Source organism: Danio aesculapii, chromosome 7, assembly GCF_903798145.1.
Source record: "Danio aesculapii chromosome 7, fDanAes4.1, whole genome shotgun sequence".
NCBI lineage: Eukaryota > Metazoa > Chordata > Actinopteri > Cypriniformes > Danionidae > Danio > Danio aesculapii.
The window spans coordinates 28830801-28851648 of NC_079441.1; the positions used below are offsets into that span (position 1 = coordinate 28830801).

Sequence of the window (20848 nt, forward strand, 5' to 3'; positions counted from 1 at the left end):
CAAAATAAGCTATATTCATTCATTCATTTTTCTTCAACTTAGACCCTTTATTTATCAGGGGTCGCCACAGCGGAATGAACCGTCAACTTATCCAGCATATGTTTTACGCAGCGGAAGCCCTTCCAGCTGCAAGCAAGCACTGAGAAAAATAAGAAATATAAGCCACTATATTAAAAGAATAAAGACCAGCCAGTGTTTCTCTCCACTTGGGTGCTCAAACTGTCACGTAAACGTTAAAGTTTTCTTTGGCCAGGTCCGTTTGCCCCTTTGAATCTCACAGATTCTCCTGTAACATATCTGTCCGTCAGAATGTTTTTCCACAATCTACATCAAGCGATCTCAGGTTATTTCCTCGTCGTGCCTCCTGCAGCGCGGGCACTCCGTTAGCATTTACCTCAGAATATCCAATAAACATTAAAGACCATCTAAAAGGGCTTTTAACACTCTCGAGGAGTTTGTGGTTTAAAGGATTAGCAAACACAGACATTCACACTTCTACTGTGTAACTGCATAGTAAGGACCGAAGCTCGTCAAAACACCGGATCACGGCAAAAACATGTCACAGATAAATAAAACAAATAATCTCACACATCCACAGGAGGAAACATTCAGGAGTTTAGTAGTGTTTAATGTTGTGGAGAATTTCATGACTATCTTTAGGCAATTTGGAATAATCACGGATTGAGGTGAATTAATACAGCCTACATAATTGTTTAGCGCCTTAAATATATAGGTAGTCTAATATTGGTAATAAAATTATATGGCTCCAATTTGTAGCCTACAAATAAACAAATACATAAATTATTTTAGAAAATGTTCATACACACACTAAACTGACAGTGTCCGTTTGTACTTGAAAACATTTTAGGTGCTCTGTGTGGCCTGCAAATATCCTAAACCCGAGATCAAAATAGCTGTCATGTACAGTGCTCAGCATATATGAGTACACCCCTCACAAATCTCTCTTTTAAATTCATATTTTTAATAGGAAACTATACAATATTATATTTGTGCAGATACATTAGATTAGTCAGTACTGAAGCCAAATCTGGAGCTTATCTAACAAAATAACTCACGATAACGGCCCAAAAACTAGCTCATCCAAATGTATATGTTATAGAAAAATATTAAATAAAAAAATTTTAAAAAGAGGAAAAATCAAGAGTAGTAAAAAAATAAAATAAAAATACAAATAAATAAATAAATAAAAATTTAGTAGAAATTTGTAGGTTATAATTTTTTTAAATATTGCTTGAAATTGCATTATCTTTCAATTTCTAAATATGTTTGGAGACTAAATATTATTACAATAAATATATCTGTTTAACAAATCTGTTTTGTTTAAATGCACCAAAATACATGCCAATATTCACTGAGAAATGGATCAAAACATTCATTTGCTAAATAGGTTGTACTCAATTATGCTGAGCACTGTAGCTACACTTAAAGGGATAGAAAGTTCGCACAAAAATTAAAAATTACTCACAATTTACCCTAAAGTGGTTTCAAACATTTATGAGGTTTATGTTTTGTTAAACACAAAATAACTTATTTTAAATAATGTTTAAAAACCTGTAACAATTGATTTCCATATATGTAAAACAAATACATGAAAATCAATGGTAGCCGTTTTTAACATTTTTCGAATTATCTACTTTTGTGTTAAACAGAAGAATGAAACCCTAAAAAGATTTTTGATAAGTTAAGTGTGAACAAATGATGACATAAGTTTCATTTTGGGGTGAACTATCTCTTTAATTCAACCTTAGCCTTCAATAACTTTAAATAGCCTAACATTTCTATAATATTTAAAATAGCGAGTCTGCGTGATCGCTGTTATCGTGTGTGACGTGCTGAGGGCCGAGGGGCTGTTAAGATGATGAAGGGCACGGGGTGTTATAATTTGTTAGAACCCACTGGGGTGCTTTTTCTCCATCAGCACATCCCCCTCCTTTCACAGCACTGACAGTGTCTGCCTCACATCAAAGACGACACCCCTGAACAAGTGACAGTGATTAATGCAAACAAAACATACCGCTACCATCCTATGGCTTCTTCTGTCCCGCAAGCTGCTCTGCTGTCATAAGACGCCGCTGACGGTCACTTTGTTTTTTATTTGGTTTAATAGCGCCACCTGGTGGACAAAAATAAACATTACACACGAAAGCCAGCGTTTCTCATTAAAAAAAACTCCTCGAAAGATGTGTAAACTTATGACAAAAATAATAATATTTAATAACTATGAGTTTGAATATGTCTAAAATATTTATCTTTATTGCAAATTTTGTAATTCATAGCATTTCTCCCCGAACATGATAAATGTGATGATAGGCTACATGATAAATAAACGGAATAAAGTCCTCATTTTTGTTGTGATCGAAATTTTCTTTGAAATGTCTCCTAAAATATATAGATAAACACGTCTTGAAATCATGACGACTTTTTAATTATTATGTTTTAGATAAAATGCATTAAATGACAAAAATGCTGTTTTTAATTTGGAAGGAAAACTTTACATGATTTATTTAAGAAAGGGCATTAAAGTGTTATATTGAATAAATAATGCCCCTTTTCTATTGTGCTGCGTGTGCGGAGGAGATAAGAGTGAATTGTATTTTTAAGTTTTCATCTTGACCCCCAATATATACATTAAAAGTATGTTTTTAAAGTTATTTTTTAAAGGTGTTTAAAATCACACAAAATAAAGTTTTAATAGATTATTAGTTTTATTCTACGCCCCCAGCTGCTGTAATCAGCTTCCAGAAATGATCGGGTGTGCTCCAACATCAAATCATGATTTAACACATCTATTAGCTGTGCCTTTACTGAATGAGAACTGTGCTACTATACGTCCGACAGATCAAACTATTATGTCTTTTCTTTTTCATTCTTTTAAAACCCGTTTTAACAAACTTTTAATTATTTTTTTATTTTTATTAATCATTATATTATTATGTAAAACACTTTGAATTGTCACTGCGTATGAAATAAGTTACATAATAAACTTGCCTTGCCTAATTTGTATATTTTAACTATTTAACTACATTAAAAACACATTAGATTTTTTACTACATTAAAATATTTAGTTTTTTTTAATCATTAAAATCATAAACACACTTTTTAATTTAATATATTTTATATTAATCAATAATTTTATTGTATTTTGTTTACTATTTAACTCCACTAAAACTACATTTAACTTTACCTAAAATATTTTAATATTTTATTTTTTAAATCATTAAAAATTATATTAATTGATTATTGTTTATTATATTTTAAAAATTATTTTATTAATAGTTCTACAAATCAGCGTCCTTTCATAGGCTATAGGTTTTGTATTTGATCATCGTGCTTAACTGTAGAAGGCTCTTACTAATTATTTTAATATAGTATAATAAATCACTTTAAAAATTTGTCGTGCTATTAGAGGTCTTAAATAAGTTTCCTAACGAGTCTGATTCCTCACAGAACTCAATCCCCTCCGAATTGTACATTTGTTCGCAAACAATAGAAAAACAAATATGCCAAGCACTGACATTTCCGTAATTACTGCTAGTTGAGCGGACTCTGGTCGTGTTTGTCTCAGCATGGGGAGGATGGATGATGGAGAGAGAGCAAAGAGGAACCAGCGACCTGTCGTGTCAGTGTGTTTAATGACATCTGAGTAGCAGGAGGGGCGGGGAAGGTTAAAACCTAAGACACTTAAACTCCAGCGAGATCAGCTCTTCAACTGTCTGTCCGTTCATCACATCTCAGCTGTCGGCGAAAACATGGAGTATGTCGAAAACATCCGAAATCTAAGGGGGAGATGCGTCCTGAGGCGGGACATCATCCGAGAGTTTCTGGCAGAATTACTTGGGACGTTCGTGTTAATAGTAAGTCTTTCACTTGTCAGAACTTCAAAACTAGGCTAAGTGAACTGAACTTGACATGACAGCTTGAATATACAAAATTGCGACAGAATTTGGATTACAACTGCAGGTTTAGGGAGCTGTGTTGTGTCGGTTTCGATTTTGAGTGAGGATGAAGTCTATTATTTTATTCTGAAGAAGCACTTAACTTTAAAATGTGTGATGTGGTAATAGTAGCTTTACAGTATGTGGTCACATAGAGCTTTAGAATAAATGCATTGTGTAAATGCAACACCCTCTATAGACCAACTAAGTGACATCTTATTTGTTTTTCTTATTGATCAGTTCTAATGGCTATTAAAGGCGTATGTATTAAGTTAAAATGATTTATCTCAGTCGGTTTCACAAAGAAAAACTACTTCTGGAAGTGAATGTTAAAAATTAACAGAGTAAAAAAATACATTTTTGCAAATTTGTCCCAAAAAAGAAGAATTAAAATAAGATTTGTGTTGTAGCTCTTGGGTAAAAATGTGGACACAGATGCACACAATCAATGAATAAATATAAATTCAGGGTAAAATAAATATTTATAGTAGTCTACTTGGAGTCCCAAGATGTAATGAAGTGAAATTAAAAAAGTAATTTCTACATCTGGCTGTCTTGAAGCTGGATAAGGTCCGTGTAAAATGATTTTTTTTGTATGTCTTTGTCTCTTTGTAAGGAATATTTATCTTGCTGTTATGCAAGAAAAATTTCAGATTCAAGTCTGACAATAAAGTTTTGTATTGTATAAGCAGTTTTTGTTCTTAAATTTGCAGCACAAAAGGTATTTTTCAGAATTGTCCGATGTTTTCAAGTGGTGACTCAAATAATAAATGTCATAAATGTATTTTTAAATGTTCATATTGTAATTTTAGATGTTGCTATTAATTAAAAATTCTTTTACGCTCTGCCCATGCAATACAATTTAAAGAGAAAAAGAAAAAGACAATATCTTTGACTTCGACATTTTATCATTTAAACCATTTTATTCTGATAGTACAAGAAATACACTTGCTTTTTTCCTGCAGTGTATTCTACTGCTGTTAATTACGTGAACGACTCTGATCCATCCTGACAGATTTGTAGCTTTGGGGTGCCGCCCTGACCATAATGGTCTGAGCTTTTGAACGAGCTGCCCAACTAATTAGTTTTGAATAAGTGCTTGACAACAAAAGTGCTTTTCTTATCTACATGGCGGTAGCTTTTTCCACTAATTGTCTTCCTAAATCATCTTCCCTCCATCCATTTCCTGTTTGTAGCTCTTCGGTTGCGGTTCAGTGGCCCAGTCTGTCCTCAGCAGAGAAGCAAAAGGACAGCTTCTCACCATCCATTTTGGCTTTACTCTAGGGGTGATGCTGGCCGTCTACATGGCAGGAGGCGTGTCAGGTAACTGACCAATGGACAAGTCTAGAACACACACGTACAGTTCAAACTTCAATACGCCTGACTGCCATATTTATGCCTTATATATTCTATAGTCAATAAATAGCAAAAATTAGACACACACAAACACAAACTGATGTATCAGAACTTTCAAATCGAATTAATGAAACAATTCGAAAAGAAATACAGTTCAGTTGTTTGAGTAAATACATCAGTTTGGGACCACCGAGTTCAAAATATCTTTTCATTTCAAAGGTCATATTTAGCTGTTCATCAGGGCTGTTTTTCACATTTGTTTGTGATCTCTGATCTACTTACAATCTACACACCGAGTAGCCACCTAAGCCACCGATTTCCTATATGCAACCAATTGCCATATCTAAAATATCTGAGTATGTACTGATACAGAGTCCAGATCAGATACAGTATTTTAATGCTATGTGCAATTTTAGGTATTAAATCAGCCGTGTTTATGATGACAACTACAAAAACCTGTATGTTGTAGTTTTAAAATGACTTAAAAATAAAATATAAACATTTTTTCTTATTAAATGAATGCAGAATTGTATTTAAACTAGTATAGTGTGCAAAATATGTACATCAGCTCTTTGCTATCCATTAAAATTTAGACAATATTGGGTAACGCTTTACTTGAAGGGGTGTTCATAAGATTGTCATGCCACCTTTATAATTATGACATGAACATTAAGGAGATTTTTACACATTTGACAATTGTTATTAAGTGTCATTCACTCAGTTGTTTTTTGAAATGCAAATATGACATTGTTTTAGAGATCTTTGACATAAAAAAAAAAAGATTTGACATAAAAACATCACAACCTATTTTTTTCATGACAAACTGACATTACCAAGAAAACTAAATTCTTGTTAAGGTCACAAATCTGTCATAAACATGACTTCCATGAGCCTGTTATAATTGTGCTATGAAAATGTTTCTGATCACCATTTTCAGTGGAACAAAAAATTGTTTTTGTCCCCCTTCAAAGTAAAGTGTTAACCTATAATTCCTTTAAAGTCTCTCCAGATAAAAAAATATATTTTAGAGTATCAATCAAACAGGAAGTATTGAATGAAGTCCACAAACCCCAAAATGATTGCATTGCACATGCATATTATTCATCACTGTTGGTCTGTTTCATATTTTACAAATCAGACAGTTTAGCATGCATTCCTATCACAAATAGTGTTTTACATTTATATATGACAGCTGATGAAATATAACACAACTTAATACAATATCTTACAGATCAGAACATCCATAATTTTTTTACCACAATTTATTCTTCTATTGCTTTATTTGTGTGTTTAATCCATTAAAACCTAGCTCTGGTTGAAGGACTAGTAAGGATGAAAAAGCCTTTTCTGCATTTATAAGCCAAGTGAATCAAATACACCCCATATTGAGCACTTCATCTCGATCTTTGACACCAAGGAGAGAGTGAAGAGTGGATGTGCTGTAGACCATAACAAACTTATACTTTCTGAAAATCTTTTAAGATTAATGAAAGATATAATAGAGGGAGTGTGGTGCTTATTGTGTTTAAAATTCTCGACTTCTCATGGCCAAAAATAGTATAAATTTCTTATGAAAATAGTGTAAGGATGAGTGAATTCCATGCTATTAAATCTTGCATAAGGCTTGGTGTCAAGCGGCGGCGTCTTGGGTTTGATATACCAGAACGGACATGTATGTCTGGCCTTCATTAAGACAATTCCTCAAGGATTATGTTGAGGTGAAGCTTTTATTGTAATGTGTCATAATAAGGGAGATGATTCCAGGAATTTCCATTAAATCGCTTTAAGCTATGGCAGTAAAGGCAGCAAGAAAACAGTAAACAAGAGCACGTTTACAAAGTCAAAGAGATGACAAAGTGGCAGGAGACTACTGGCAATAACTAACTACACACTGATCCACTTATCCTAACCTCACTGCTCTGAGCTGAATGGACTCCGGGTAATCTCATTTTCACAACGAGTAGTAGCTTTAGTCTAGTCAAGAAAACAAGTCTGGTGTTTTTGTGTTGCCCGTTTCTGTATTGAATGTACAAGAGAGATCTTGGCATGTAACCAGTTGTTTCTCTGCAAATTTAAGAGATAACAGACTTCTAGACATATGACTTATTCTTACTTTCTGGCATCTACTGAAATCTTTCTATGAAATCTACTGAATCTGACTGCATTTGGAAGTCTAAAAGATGTCTAGCCGACTTCATAAGCTGTCTCGAGTGTTACTGTATACAGCAACTAAGTAGTGAAGAAACACTTCATTTCACACATAAAATTTGTTAAACTGAAACGGTCATAGATAAGGGTGTGGCGATAACCACATCACCGTCGTGAGGTGATGTGGTTATTACAGTCATCACCGGCCTTTTTGAGTTTATTACCTTTTTTTGCGTGTGAAACTTTAAGGGTTGTAAAGAAAAACAGAGTAATCTAAATAAGAATAAAAGGCCTGCACCAAATATTTTTCACTTGGAGTACAAATGTTTTTTTTCCAATCATACTAAGTTTTTTTCTTTCGTCAAATCAATATAGCAGGCCTACTAGCTCAAATCATTCGATCCACTGAAAATAAGAATTTTTAATGCTCCATTGTAATTCTTATATCACAAACCTCTATCAGCATTTTTCATACAAGTCTTTGGTTTAAAGATCATGACTTGAGAATCTGATTTTACCTTAGTGCAGAGCGCCGTTTATTTTTCCCGTCTCACTCATGGTGAGTTTAGGTAACGGAGTGTTTTGAATTAGTTAATTGTCCTCAGTTATAGCCTGTGTCAAACTGCCACAGAAATAACAGTATACCAATAAAGGCTTTGCTTAGAGGCAGGTCAAATGTAGGTCTGTTCTTTACTAGAGCATGATGTGGCCGCGGTGATGAGAGACATCGACAAGACGCATTCATGTTGACTTAAAGTATAGTCTACTGTAGCATATAATAATAATTTTGTATAAATAATTTTAATAAAAATTTTGCCAATATATGACAGATGTTTGTGATACAAAAATGACAGCAGAGTATTAATTTTTTTTAAATTTCCATAGAGCAAAACAAATCATCACTGCACAGTTGTGTATGGTATAATTTGTATTTTAATGTATTTTTGTCGGTCAGTTATCTACAAAATAAACAAGTAGAACGAATAACATCTGAGGTGAAGTGAAGTGTGTCAAGGTCCGCTATACTTCCATGGCCAAAACACAAACTGGTTTGTTAAATACAACTACAATACAAATAATATAAATTTGTTAAATACAACTACAATACAAATAAAATAAAAGTTAAATATTCAGCTTTGAATAATGCATTTTTGTTACCTGTATGATCAAAAAACAAAAGAGTAGTCTATATTAAACCATTTTGACTGTTAATGGCAAAATGATTCATTGCGCCGGTCAGTTTCAGTTTAATTCATTGTTTGACCTCAAGTTGTTTGACCACAAGGAGCAGGACAGGCTTTCCACTACAAAAAAAAAAAAAAAAAAAAAAACATAATAGAAGATTTGTTAAAATTGACCTATTACATGCACAGTTTCTAGCATGAACAGTGTGTTGTAGCAAGGACATAAATGGATGTAAACAATGGGGAATGCTGTTTGGCACCGCTAACAATTTAGCTACAAAATCGTTTGACAAATGTCAAACCCGTGCAAACACCCGCTGCTTTCCCTGTGTTCTACATCTCAAATAACAAACTCGCAAAAGATATATGAACAATTCATATTACTTACACATGCTTATTCCGAATATGTATGAAAGACACTTGTCAGATTTTATTTTCGACAGCAGGCATTAGGATCAGCTGTGTCATTTTCATTTTCTGTCTGATTCAGGCTTAAACTGATACGGCTAACAGTTACGCTAGTTAGTAGAGGCATGGTGCTTCCTGTTGATGTCAATCCACGAATCACAGCACATTAGCAGACCATTCAGAGCCTCCTAAGGGTGGGCCTTCAGAGGAACTAGGAAATATGATTGTCATTTTCATGTTAGCCGAGTTGCTGTATATAATTAAAGTAAAATAATGTGATTTTTTTTTTTTAACAAATGAAGCATGAGCACACATTGATTTGCACCCCATGAACACAACCAAGCCTTAAAAATTCACTCTGGACCACCCTTTAATAACATTATAATTAGCATTATGCTTCGCCCTTTTATTCAAACTTGAATTTCATTTGTTTTACAGGATTTTTATTGCAGTAAAAGACATAAAAGTTTGCATCAAGGAGAATAACAAATAGAAATGTGCTAACAGTTATTTAAAATAATAAGAACAACTTAAAAAAATTAATAAAATGGCATTGAGATTGCCCTAAAAGTAGTTTGTAAAACGATGCAGTGTTGTGGTGCAGTATAAAAATTTGTGTTCAATGCTGCAACTGAATTATCAAGGGTAATAGGGCACAAGTTTGCACAATATTCCTCACCATATGCTTCCAGCATTTCCCCCTCTCACAATACAACACGGGGGCAGGCAGAGCCATATACAGTATAAACATATGTATAATGTTAAATATAGCCAGCCATCTGCAGTAAAAGTCATCAAAAGTGGGCATTTGTGCATGAATAAGCTGGTTAGCCCAGCAGCCCACATGACTGTGATAATCTTGCGTGCTGTGATGATGACTACAGTATTGAACTAATGAGCTTTTCTGGAGCACACGTCCCAGGTGCAATCAGCTCTAGGCACTGGCCCATCATTATGAAGCCTAAAACTCTACAAGAAGTACTCAATCAGAAAAAGATTTCAGTGTAAACAAAAACTTGTAAGTGAAAAAGATTGGTTTTAAGACTAGTCAATGAAAATGTTCTTTCTTTAACCAACCAGTTTAATTTCATTATGTAATTTACGGCATTACGACATTGTTATGATGCTAATTCTGTTCTCTTTGATTTAAAAAAAGATCCAAACAACAAAACTGGGTACCTGCTTAATGACTATTAATTTAAAACAGAAATCAAACAGGTCTTGATTTCCTGTTTACAGCTACCAGTGAGCTGAGTGAACAGTCCAGGTCTGCGAGGGTCAGGAAAGGCCAGTGTTTTCCGCTCTGTTCTGCTGGCATTAGAGCCGAAGCGGTGTGTATGATGGGGTTAGAGGTAGTACCGCAGGCCTGAGCGCTCATATGTCAAAGCAGTGTTACTCCTAAGTCCTGTGGTGATGTCAGAAGACTTAGCCAGATTATGTCAGACCCAATTCCCATTGACTTCCTCCACTCGTTTCTGTAGACGGTGTTTACGAGGCCGTTTAAGAAGACATTGTTTGGATTAACAGAGGGAAAGTGAGAGTACTGTATATACCAACACAGCAAAAAGACAAAGCGCATCAGTACAAAATAAATGATGCAATACACTGTTTTGATCCTATTAAAAAATCATTTGTACTAAAACCTCAGTATGCTTTTATGCAAACCTCAATCAATACAAAATCACCATAAAAAAGTGGACCGCGAAAAACAGTGCAGATACTTTGCCATCATCGGAAGTTTGTCATCTCTTAGAGGGTGTTCACACACAACAAAGATCAAAGATGTTAAAGTAAAAAAAAAAAACGTCAAAACATTTCCATGTGACCTCAGTGGTTCAACTGCAGTCATATGAAACACCTTTGTTCCAAAAAAACTGCAAAAACAGATTTGTTTGCCAGTGTTTCTCTTCCTTGTCAGGTCATCAGAGTGCAGTTTTTCATGCTTTACTACAAGCATCATATTGCCCAAATGTGCACCAGGACATGACAGCTGAAGAGAGTACATAGACCAATGACATCAACAGTGTTTTTGTTTCTTTTTATGTACTTTGATTGTTTTATGACCATTGCTGTCTATGGAGGAGCTCTCAGAGTTCACCTAAAATCAGTGGTGTAAAGTAACAAATTACATATACTCCAATTACTGTAATTGAGTAGTTTTTAATCAGGAATTGTAATTTCCTATGTAGTTTAAAAATGTGTACTTTTACTTTCCCTTTAGTATATTTTTTGTGCGGTATTGGCAGTGGCGGATTTAGGCATGGGCAATATGGGCGATCGCCCAGGGTGGCATCTTGCTGGGGGCGGCACGGGGAGACAAAAAAGTGCCTTAGTAAAAGCTTTGAGATAAGATTTACTTTATGCAAGTGTATAGAGTGGTTATCCAAGAATAAAGTTGTTAGGGGCCATTCACATTTGGAGTCTTTTGCACACGCAAGTTTGTTATTCTTTATGTGCAACCAAAACAAAAAAAACAAATTGACGCTGCCCCCTTATCCCGGTTGTTTACATGCACGCCGATATGCGCCGACATGTAAGTCGACAAAGCTAAAGTTTATATAATGTGACGATGATGATGATACTTTGACTAAGCATAGCTATGAAGCAGAAAGTAGGTAGGGAGGTAATGAGTCAGGGAGGTAACTAAGACATCATAATATTAATTTTCAGCCATGAGTCAGGTCTAAGACAACAGATAATTTTATAAAGCATATATTTTTTTGTATTCTATTGAACTTTCATTATTAATATTCATGCAAAAGTCTTAGAACATTACTCCAGTTGTGCCTTTACATTGTTTTTCAGCTACATTTAGGATTGATTTGTGTTATTTTTTTCTAGAATAATAGTTCATTCATTTTCTTTTCAGCTTAGTCCCTATATTATATTATATTATATATATATATATATATATATATATATATATATATATATATATATATATATATATATATATATATATATATATATATATATATATATATATAAACGAGTACCCAATGCATCATTTTCTTTTTTGTGAAATCTAACTCTCAGCTGTGGCATCTCTTTGTAGGTGGACATGTGAACCCTGCTGTTTCTTTGGCTATGGTTGTCCTGGGGAAACTCCCACTAAAGAAATTCCCTGTGTATGTGTTGGCCCAATTTCTAGGTGCCTTTTTTGGGTCTTGTGCCGTCTACTGTCTTTACTATGGTAAGTTTATAGGGCACTTTTATATTATTGCTTCTGTTATGGGCTTCTCTCCAAAGGCAGGCTAATGAAACATATACCCAAGTACATTTGTAAGCACACATAAACAACAAAATGGTTTGTCTTGTTCTGATCATTGATACATTTTGATAGACCTTAAATTTAACATTAGATTAGAGAAGTAACTCAGAACTGAAAGATTTTTTACACTGAAAGATGTAAAGCTTATTGCTGCAAATTGCAATACGATTATTTTACAATTACTCTGAACTGTCAGCAAAATACTACATTAGAATTAAACTCTAAAACTTATCTAGTTGAAAAGCTGTTGGATTATACATCACTTGCAGCATCTTTAAGCATTACAGGCCTAAAAATATTTTCTTGTCCATGTATAGATGCCTTTACAGAATTTGCTAATGGAAAGCTAGAAGTATCTGGTCCAAATGCCACAGCAGGTATATTTGCATCATATCCACGTGAAGGACTCTCATTGCTAAATGGATTCATTGATCAGGTAAGTGAAACACATTAATTCATTGCTATTATACTGTACTGTAAAATTAAAACAATGTTTACACTTGTACGCAGAATACTTTTATACTAGTATTATAGTATTTCCTGTTGCCATTTGTGTGTGCAGTTAAAATCAAAGCCCAGAGCACCATCTTCTGTTAAAAATCAGCCTGCAGCAACTTCTTCTGTTAAAAAACAAGCCTAAATCATCATCTGCTCTTAAAAACCAGTCTAGAGCAACATCTGCTCTTAAAAACCAGTCTAGAGCACCATCTGTGGTTAATAACCAGTCTAGAGCACCATCTGCTGTTAAAAACCAGTCTAGAGCACCATCTTCTGATAAAAATCAGTCTAGAGCACCATCTGCTGTTAAAAACCAGTCTAGAGCACCATCTGCTGGTAAAAATCAGTCTAGAGCACCATCTGCTGGTAAAAAAAATCAGTCTAGAGCACCATCTGCTGGTAAAAAAAATCAGTCTAGAGCACCATCTGCGGTTAAAAACCAGTCTAGAGCACCATCTGCGGTTAAAAACCAGTCTAGAGCACCATCTTCTGATTAAAAATCAGTCTAGAGCACCATCTGCGGTTAAAAACCAGTCTAGAGCACCATCTTCTGATAAAAAATCAGTCCAGAGCACCATCTGCTGTTAAAAATCAGTCTAGAGCACCATCTGCTGTTAAAAACCAGCCTAGAGCACCATCTTCTGATAAAAACCAGTCAAGAGCGCCATCTTCTCATAAAAATCAGTCTAGAGCACCATTTGCGGTTAAAAACCAGCCTAGAGCACCATCTTCTGATAAAAATCAGTCTAGAGCACCATCTGCGGTTAAAAACCAGCCTAGAGCACCCTCTTCTGATAAAAACCAGCCAAGAGCGCCATCTTCTCATAAAAATCAGTCTAGAGCACCATCTGCGGTTAAAAACCAGCCTAGAGCACCATCTTCTGATAAAAACCAGTCAAGAGCGCCATCTTCTCATAAAAATCAGTCTAGAGCACCATCTGCTGTTAAAAACCAGCCTAGAACACCATCTGCTGTTAAAAACCAGCCTAGAACACCATCTTCTGATAAAAATCAGTCTAGAGCACCCTCTGCTGTTAAAAACCAGTCTAGAGCACCATCTGCTGTTAAAAAACCAGCTTAGAGCACCATTTTCTGTTAAAAACTTGTCTAGAGCACAATTTTCTGTTAAAAACTTGTCTAGAGCAATATCTGCTGTTAAAAACCAGTCTAGAGCACTTTCTTCTGTCAAAAACCAGCCTAAATCACCATCTGCTGTTAAAAACCAGCCTAGAGCGAAAACGGCTGTTAAAAAACTAAGCTCAGAATCCATTCAAGAAAGACAAGTGATCTATTAGATAAAGTTTTGCTGATCATTAGTTTCTGTTTTCACAGGTGATTGGCGCAGGTGCCCTGGTCCTCTGTATTCTAGCTATTGTAGATAAGAAGAACATTGGAGCACCTAAAGGAATGGAGCCTTTGCTTGTCGGTCTGAGCATCCTGGCTATTGGAGTGTCAATGGCACTAAACTGTGGATATCCCATCAACCCTGCCAGAGACTTGGGACCTCGGTTATTCACAGCTATAGCGGGATGGGGATTACAGGTGTTCAGGTAAAAGAAATCTTGCTGATTCTACAGTTTTTGTTGCAATTTAATTCTCTACTTATCTTTATTACTGCTGATGCTTTAAAAGTGAAGTTAGCTTGTGTGAGTGTGTACAATAAAGCTAAGAGCCAACCAGCATCTGCAAAACAGAGGGAAGTCACCCACCAACATAGCTTTAGAAACTCTATACACACTTTAAGTGCACAGGACTATCACCATTCTTCTGACAGAGCAGATAAATTTTTTAATGCACTTGTGTATCTCCTGCATATTGAAGCAATTTTAAAAATGTACACGAGGCGCCCTGAATTCTCCTTACATAAATATTGAGCAGCAAAGCCAAAGACAGGGTGCATTCTAACTTTTCCTGTTAAAGGGGGAAGGAGTTGTGGTATTTCACTCTTACTCTTCTTTTAGCTATCACAATGTAGGTCATTAGTTGCAGAGAGTTTCAGTTGTTACTCTTCAACAGAAAGAAAAATCTGATTTTGTGCACACTGAATTGCTAAATAAATACGACAATACAGATGTTTGTAATTCCAAATTTAAACAAAGAAATCGCTTAAAAACCCTGTAGGCTTTGACTCATTCATGCATATCTCCTGAAAATGTCATATCACTGTGATGCATTTCATTTTTAATGGGTTCTCCTGGATAGTTAAAGGGGAGCTACTAGTCCACTCCGAAGGGAGTAATTCTCTTGTTCTTCCCAAAAGTCCATGTTTATATAATTCCTGTCCATATTAGTATATTAAAAATGATGCGCAGTAGACATAATAATCAAAAACTAACAGTATTCATGATATGAGCTGTAAAGGCACTGCCTACTTACGAATAGTGGGAGTGGAGAAGCAGCTCTTTTACATTTAAAGAGACACACAAAACCAGCATGTTTTTGCTCATCCTTAAATTCATATTTCACCCCAAATGTAACATTCGCTGTAAATTTCCACATCATTAGGACATTGGGTGTTTTTTGGTCTATAAAAAAAACATGAAAATATTTATAATACAAGATATTTATAGGTTAAACCTGAGTCTTGAAGTGTGGGCCAGCAAAAAAGAGAGCTTCTAAATCGCTAAATATCCCACTTTTCCTTTGGAATCATTGGTATTCTGTTTCAGTATAGACAGATAAAGATAAGTTATCAGACAAAAAATATTCAGACAAAACATGTGCATAGCCAGTGAGCATGAATTATCACATATGATGCATTTTCAGCTGTATATTGTGGACAGAGATTGTTTTTCCAAAAACCAAAAAAACCAAAACAACAACACACCAGTCTAGACAAGAAGCGTTTCCACGTGTGTAAATGGTGTAAATGGTATGTAATTCTGATTGGTCAGTTGGCCATTCAGCTGTCAAATATATTTGTTTATTTAGTCTTTTAGCCCTTTACATTTACCCACTTAGGATGACATTCAGAAAGAGCTAATCACATATCAGTGGCCCAGTAAACGGGGAAGTGGTTGATCAGTCTGCTTAATTTCTGTCTGCCTTCCAGCTCGAGACCGGATTAAGGGTCACCTGAGGGCAAACGTCTCTGATGTCATCACTGTAACAAGCATACGTGTGCAGTATAAACACTGTAATGTGCATGATACTTGCTTGAATTCAGTTCAGAAAACCTTTTTTATGCAGTTGTTCCATTTGTTTACCCGTTTACCTGAGCAAGTTGAAGGACACAAAGCACTTGTCTCACTAGCCTATAAAAGGATCAAGGGATTGAGGGAGGGAGAGACCTGCAGACAGAGAGCACCGGACTGACACACTAAGCACAGATTACAATGAATGCATTAGCGTCTGTACAGCAAGACTGGACAACAACACTGCTGACTTTGTCCATCATTCTGAAAACAAAACAACACTTCAAACTCAAGGATATAGAATGTACAGGCATGTTCCTAATCACTCTATCACTTCATGTAATATAGTGTCCAAGAGTGTCCGATTCAATGACAATGACAATGCCTACACTCTAAAAACAGCTGGCTAGTTTCAAATTCAATTTTAAAAGTTGGCATGAAACTAAAATGTACACATTTTATATACTGTATATAGTAGTTATTGTTATAAAGGATGTATCTGTGTATTTCATTATTTTGTAAAAATTCATTTGCCCTCATAATTTAATCAAATACAATAACCTCACTTTCCCCTCAATAAGATTTTTTTCATCACATCTGGTCACATTGAATGACTTTAGGGTGGGGCTATCAGAGCGTTTCTCTTGAGGTTTAAATGGAGATTGGACCTGTGCTAAATTGGTGGGACTTGGGCTTTACTCACACTAGGCATAGGCCAGTATAAGATTCTGACGGTATGATAACCTTGGATAAAAATATCACGGTTTCACGGAATTGTGGTTACTGCTCTAAAATATATTCTTTTTAAACGTCTGGGTAAAAAACAGACACAAAAAACAAAAAAAACAGAACTTTTTTCCCCTTTGAAAACAATATATTTTATTTTTTGAAAGATTTATTTTTTTATTTAAATAATTCAAATGAATCATTGACTTCTGATGTCTTCATTAGTTTCAAAAACACAGATTTCTTTAAAATTTAAAACAGCATCTTTGGATATTTTTTTCTGCTGAAGATACTATTGTCCTAAAAGACAAAAAAAAAATGTAAATTAAAAAAATTTTACACATACCTTAGGAATTGCATTACAGAAAATGTTGGTGGTTTTAAAACCTTGACTTTTCCAAACCACAGTATACCTTGAAAACGGTTATCATCTCATGTCTAACTCACACTAGGGTATCCAAACTATTTCCCAGTTTGAATGACAAGTCTGAGTGCTCCAAATTGCGAATGGGTCCGGTTCAGTTGGCTTGCCCTGGCCCGGTTGGAAGAGGTGTGCCAGAGCGCGGTTTGGTTGGGCTTTGTACGCTTGTAGTGTGAGTGCAAGATGCGTCCGAGCGCAAAACCAAAGACGTGAAGTAACTTTTAAGGGACTGTTTCATATCATTTTATTAATCATTCTTACTTCTTAATGAATCCGAACTGCCATAGTTTATTAAAGATGCAAACCCCTCGCTGCACGTCAGCCCGAGCACAGTTCAAGGCAACTGTACCTAGTGCGGGGACACCCATGAACTCCAAGTGAGCTGGACAAACCTTTTTGAATAATTAATTTAATGTCTTGTATATAACGCAGCGTCCAACCGATTGTGATTTATTAATGTCTACACCTACCCCAAACCTAAATCTACCAAAACAGAAAAACAGCATTGACTGTTGTACAGCATCACAAATATGACACTATGTTTATGTGCAGTAACCTTTCTAGCACAAATTCTGCCTGTGGCATAAATCCCTCCAACTTGGCGGTCTCTGGGTTGCAGCGATATATACTTGCATCTGAGTGTAATCTGGCATGAAAATTTTTCTCCATTTCGTTAGCAATGCACATCTCCCAACAATCTAATCGGTTCCTAAAGGATGAAATGGAGCACAGATCTATATATTTTTTTTCCATTTCAGAAATTGTTCAATTGCCTGTACATCACGATAAGAGAATTTCTGTTTCATGCTGACTTTAAGATCTGGACAGACCCAACATTGGGTTAAGAAATTTAATAAAACATTTTAAGCCAGTGGTTTGACAGAAACTTGTGTTGAAAAACCAAGCATCGTTTTATATTGTCCTAAGTCAACTTGAGTAGTTATAAGAATGTAGAAATACAATTGTAATAAAATAGTGAAATTCCAACTATTTGTATCTACAGTTATTGGGATGCAATGGGCCCAAGTATTTGGGCATTTTTTCTGCAATATTTGGACAGATACAAGTCTGAATGTCACTGAATGAAACGCAACTTCTCTCAGGCCATTTTGAAATGTTTTAACATAATCAGCTTATTAGAATACAAAGTTCAATTGTCACATTTCTTACAAATTTGACAATGTTGTCATTTAGAGTTATTTTCATTTAATGATGCAGCTTTAGTGAGTAAAATAAACTGTAAAATCTTACCATTTAACTATAGCATGTGTACTGTGTATGTGTGTTTAAACCAATGAGAAACACTTAAAGGTGACCTTTACCCATTTAATTGTTATGATAGAACAATTCTTGTGTGACTAGCGAATTCATCTAATGCCTTTCCAGTTCAAACGCTGTCCAATTTCAATTATATTCGCTGTCAGTTCTTACCTTCAGAATCATTTGCCAGTCCTGTGTGTATTCTTGTGTGTGTGTTCAGTGATAGCAATGGTTGGTGGTGGGTTCCAGTGGTGGGGCCGATGGTGGGCGGAGTGGTTGGTGCTGCTATCTACTTCCTGATGATCGAGATGCATCACCCTGAGACCGACAAGAACCTGGAAGACGACAACAGCCTTAAAGACAAATATGAGCTGAACACCGTCAACTAGACAGAGAGGGAATGTATAGTATCTTTTTCTTTACTATAGACCTCAAACCAAAAGCGCTGTTATTTCTGCACTCTTTCCTCCTCTGTCTTACCTCCATCACTTTTGCCAAGTACATTCAACAAACCAAGCAGCTATGAAAGACAGGAATTGGTAATTATCCTTAATTCTAGTTTTCTACTGTTTGTACCAGCTGTAGAGCTGTAGAAATGTTTCAAAGAGCACCGATTAATCCATCAACATGATAATCAATCATACAGTAGTCAACACTCGAAGTAAATTAAAAATGTTTTTCAGACTTGTCCTTGGACTAGAATAGTTGTTGTTCAATAGTTTTAGAAAAACTTTGATGGAAGATGGTGATCCACTTCAAATGTTGACTACTGTATTCTATGGAAAGCATTCATTAGCAATTGTCAACACCACTGCCAGTAATAGATAAAGAGGTGCTAACAGATCCTCCATTTTATTTGCTCTGGATTTTATATAAAAGATGTATGATTTATAATGATTTGTATATATGATTTTCACATAATCATGACTTTCCATTGGTTTCTCAGGATTTCTAAAGACACGTTCATTGCAGGATTTACTACTAGGCTTATACCTATGAAGACTATCAATCCTTTGTCTAATTCTATTGCTACTGTAACTGTTGTGTGCTTTAATTTACATTCCAGAACACCTGACAACCCTTTAACTTGCCATAAGCAGTTGTTTTTCTCTCATTAATATAAAGGAAAAAGGTACTTTACTGTCCACTCTGTTGATAAAACGGTCCTCGCTGTCTGTAAATGCAAGCACCGTTTAATATAAATGGAAGCACATGCATGCATAACGGCTGATAAGGTAACTTGCATGAGGTAACTGGATGAATGTTGAAATGCATGTAAAAAATTAATCTGCGATATTAAATATAAGCTTAAGAATATTTAAGCTTAAGTATTCATGCTACAGTGTATCAAAATGCTGAAGAAAGAGTGTTGCAGCAGTATTGTGCATGATGCCACTGTTCAAAAGTGTTAACATTTCAGGCTCAGCAAAGCCTAAAGCTTTACTTCTTTCAAAAACGTGTTATTTGCTGTCAATTTACTCATTCTCAGGCCATCTGACATGTGACTTGTTTCTTTAAGATAAATAGCAAATAAAGGAAAAACAATATGAATACCTGTGGCTCCCAATGACACATTGAGACCTTCTCAAGCAAAATGATTGGTCTGTGCAATTGTTTATGACATTATTTTGGCCTGAGAATGAGCAAATTTTCATTTATTGTCATCTTTTTAATGCATCAGTTGTAGATTTAGTAAGTATTTCATAATTATTGTTTGTGGGGAAAAATAGTTTTGTGATATGTCTTGTTTTTATTTCTATTTTCAAAAAAAGGTATTTTAATAATTTATTGCTTGACACTTAAATGAATTTATAGAGTTGTTTGTACAATTTAAAGATATCCTATTATATATTGAATTATATATATATTGTATTTTTATCCATTTATTTCAGATTCAGATTTCCTACTGTCTTATAAATGATACATTTGGGGATTATTTACTATATTCATAAGCTGTATTGTCGTTTTGCTAATGTAGACCTGACATCAAATAAACATACTGTTATACATTAATAAAAATGTCTGATTTCCTCTATAATTCCCTAGGGTAAAACTTTAGTTTGATAGTCCGTTTGTTGAGTTTAAGTTACATTGAATCTACATGTCAATTAATTCTCACTAGATTATAAGTAGACTGTTAGGTTGTGTTTAGGGTTGAGGTTGTGGTTAGTGTAAGTTGACATGTACTTGCAAAGTTTCTTATAGTCAGTTAAATGTCTGTTGAAGGAGCAGTATCAACAGATATTAAGCAGACAGTCTACTAATTCTCAAATGGACCCTCAAAATAAAGTGTTACCTTGACTAGTTATACAACTGATGAATACATCATGTTACATCACAGTCAGTTTACTCCTCCTTACGACACATTTAAATTAATGTACCTTTGTATTACTACACAAATGCTAATATTGTTGCATAGAAACAACATTAACTCACCTCAGTATATTTAGTCTAAGCATAAAATATGTTGTTAAACTACAAATTTG

The 20848-nt window shown here is 34.9% G+C and overlaps 1 protein-coding gene across 1 annotated transcript; it reads left to right on the forward strand.

Moving 5' to 3' along the window:
• Positions 1-3637: 3637 nt before the first annotated feature.
• On the forward strand, positions 3638-20185 carry aqp9b (aquaporin 9b). Its single transcript, XM_056461550.1, has 6 exons — positions 3638-3875; positions 5153-5279; positions 12108-12245; positions 12641-12759; positions 14154-14371; positions 18583-20185. The coding sequence occupies exons 1-6, from the start codon at positions 3771-3773 to the stop codon at positions 18749-18751; spliced, it is 876 nt and encodes a 291-aa protein (XP_056317525.1). The 5' UTR covers positions 3638-3770; the 3' UTR covers positions 18752-20185.
• Positions 20186-20848: the final 663 nt, after the last annotated feature.

Excerpts from the sequence above, each read along its gene's own strand:
- aqp9b (XM_056461550.1), top strand. The coding sequence starts at position 3,771 with ATGGAGTATGTCGAAAACATCCGAAATCTAAGGGGGAGATGCGTCCTG. Across the intron at positions 12,760-14,153 it reads TAAATGGATTCATTGATCAG|GTGATTGGCGCAGGTGCCCT; the intron begins GTAAGTGAAACA and ends CTGTTTTCACAG. Across the intron at positions 14,372-18,582 it reads TGGGGATTACAGGTGTTCAG|TGATAGCAATGGTTGGTGGT; the intron begins GTAAAAGAAATC and ends GTGTGTGTTCAG.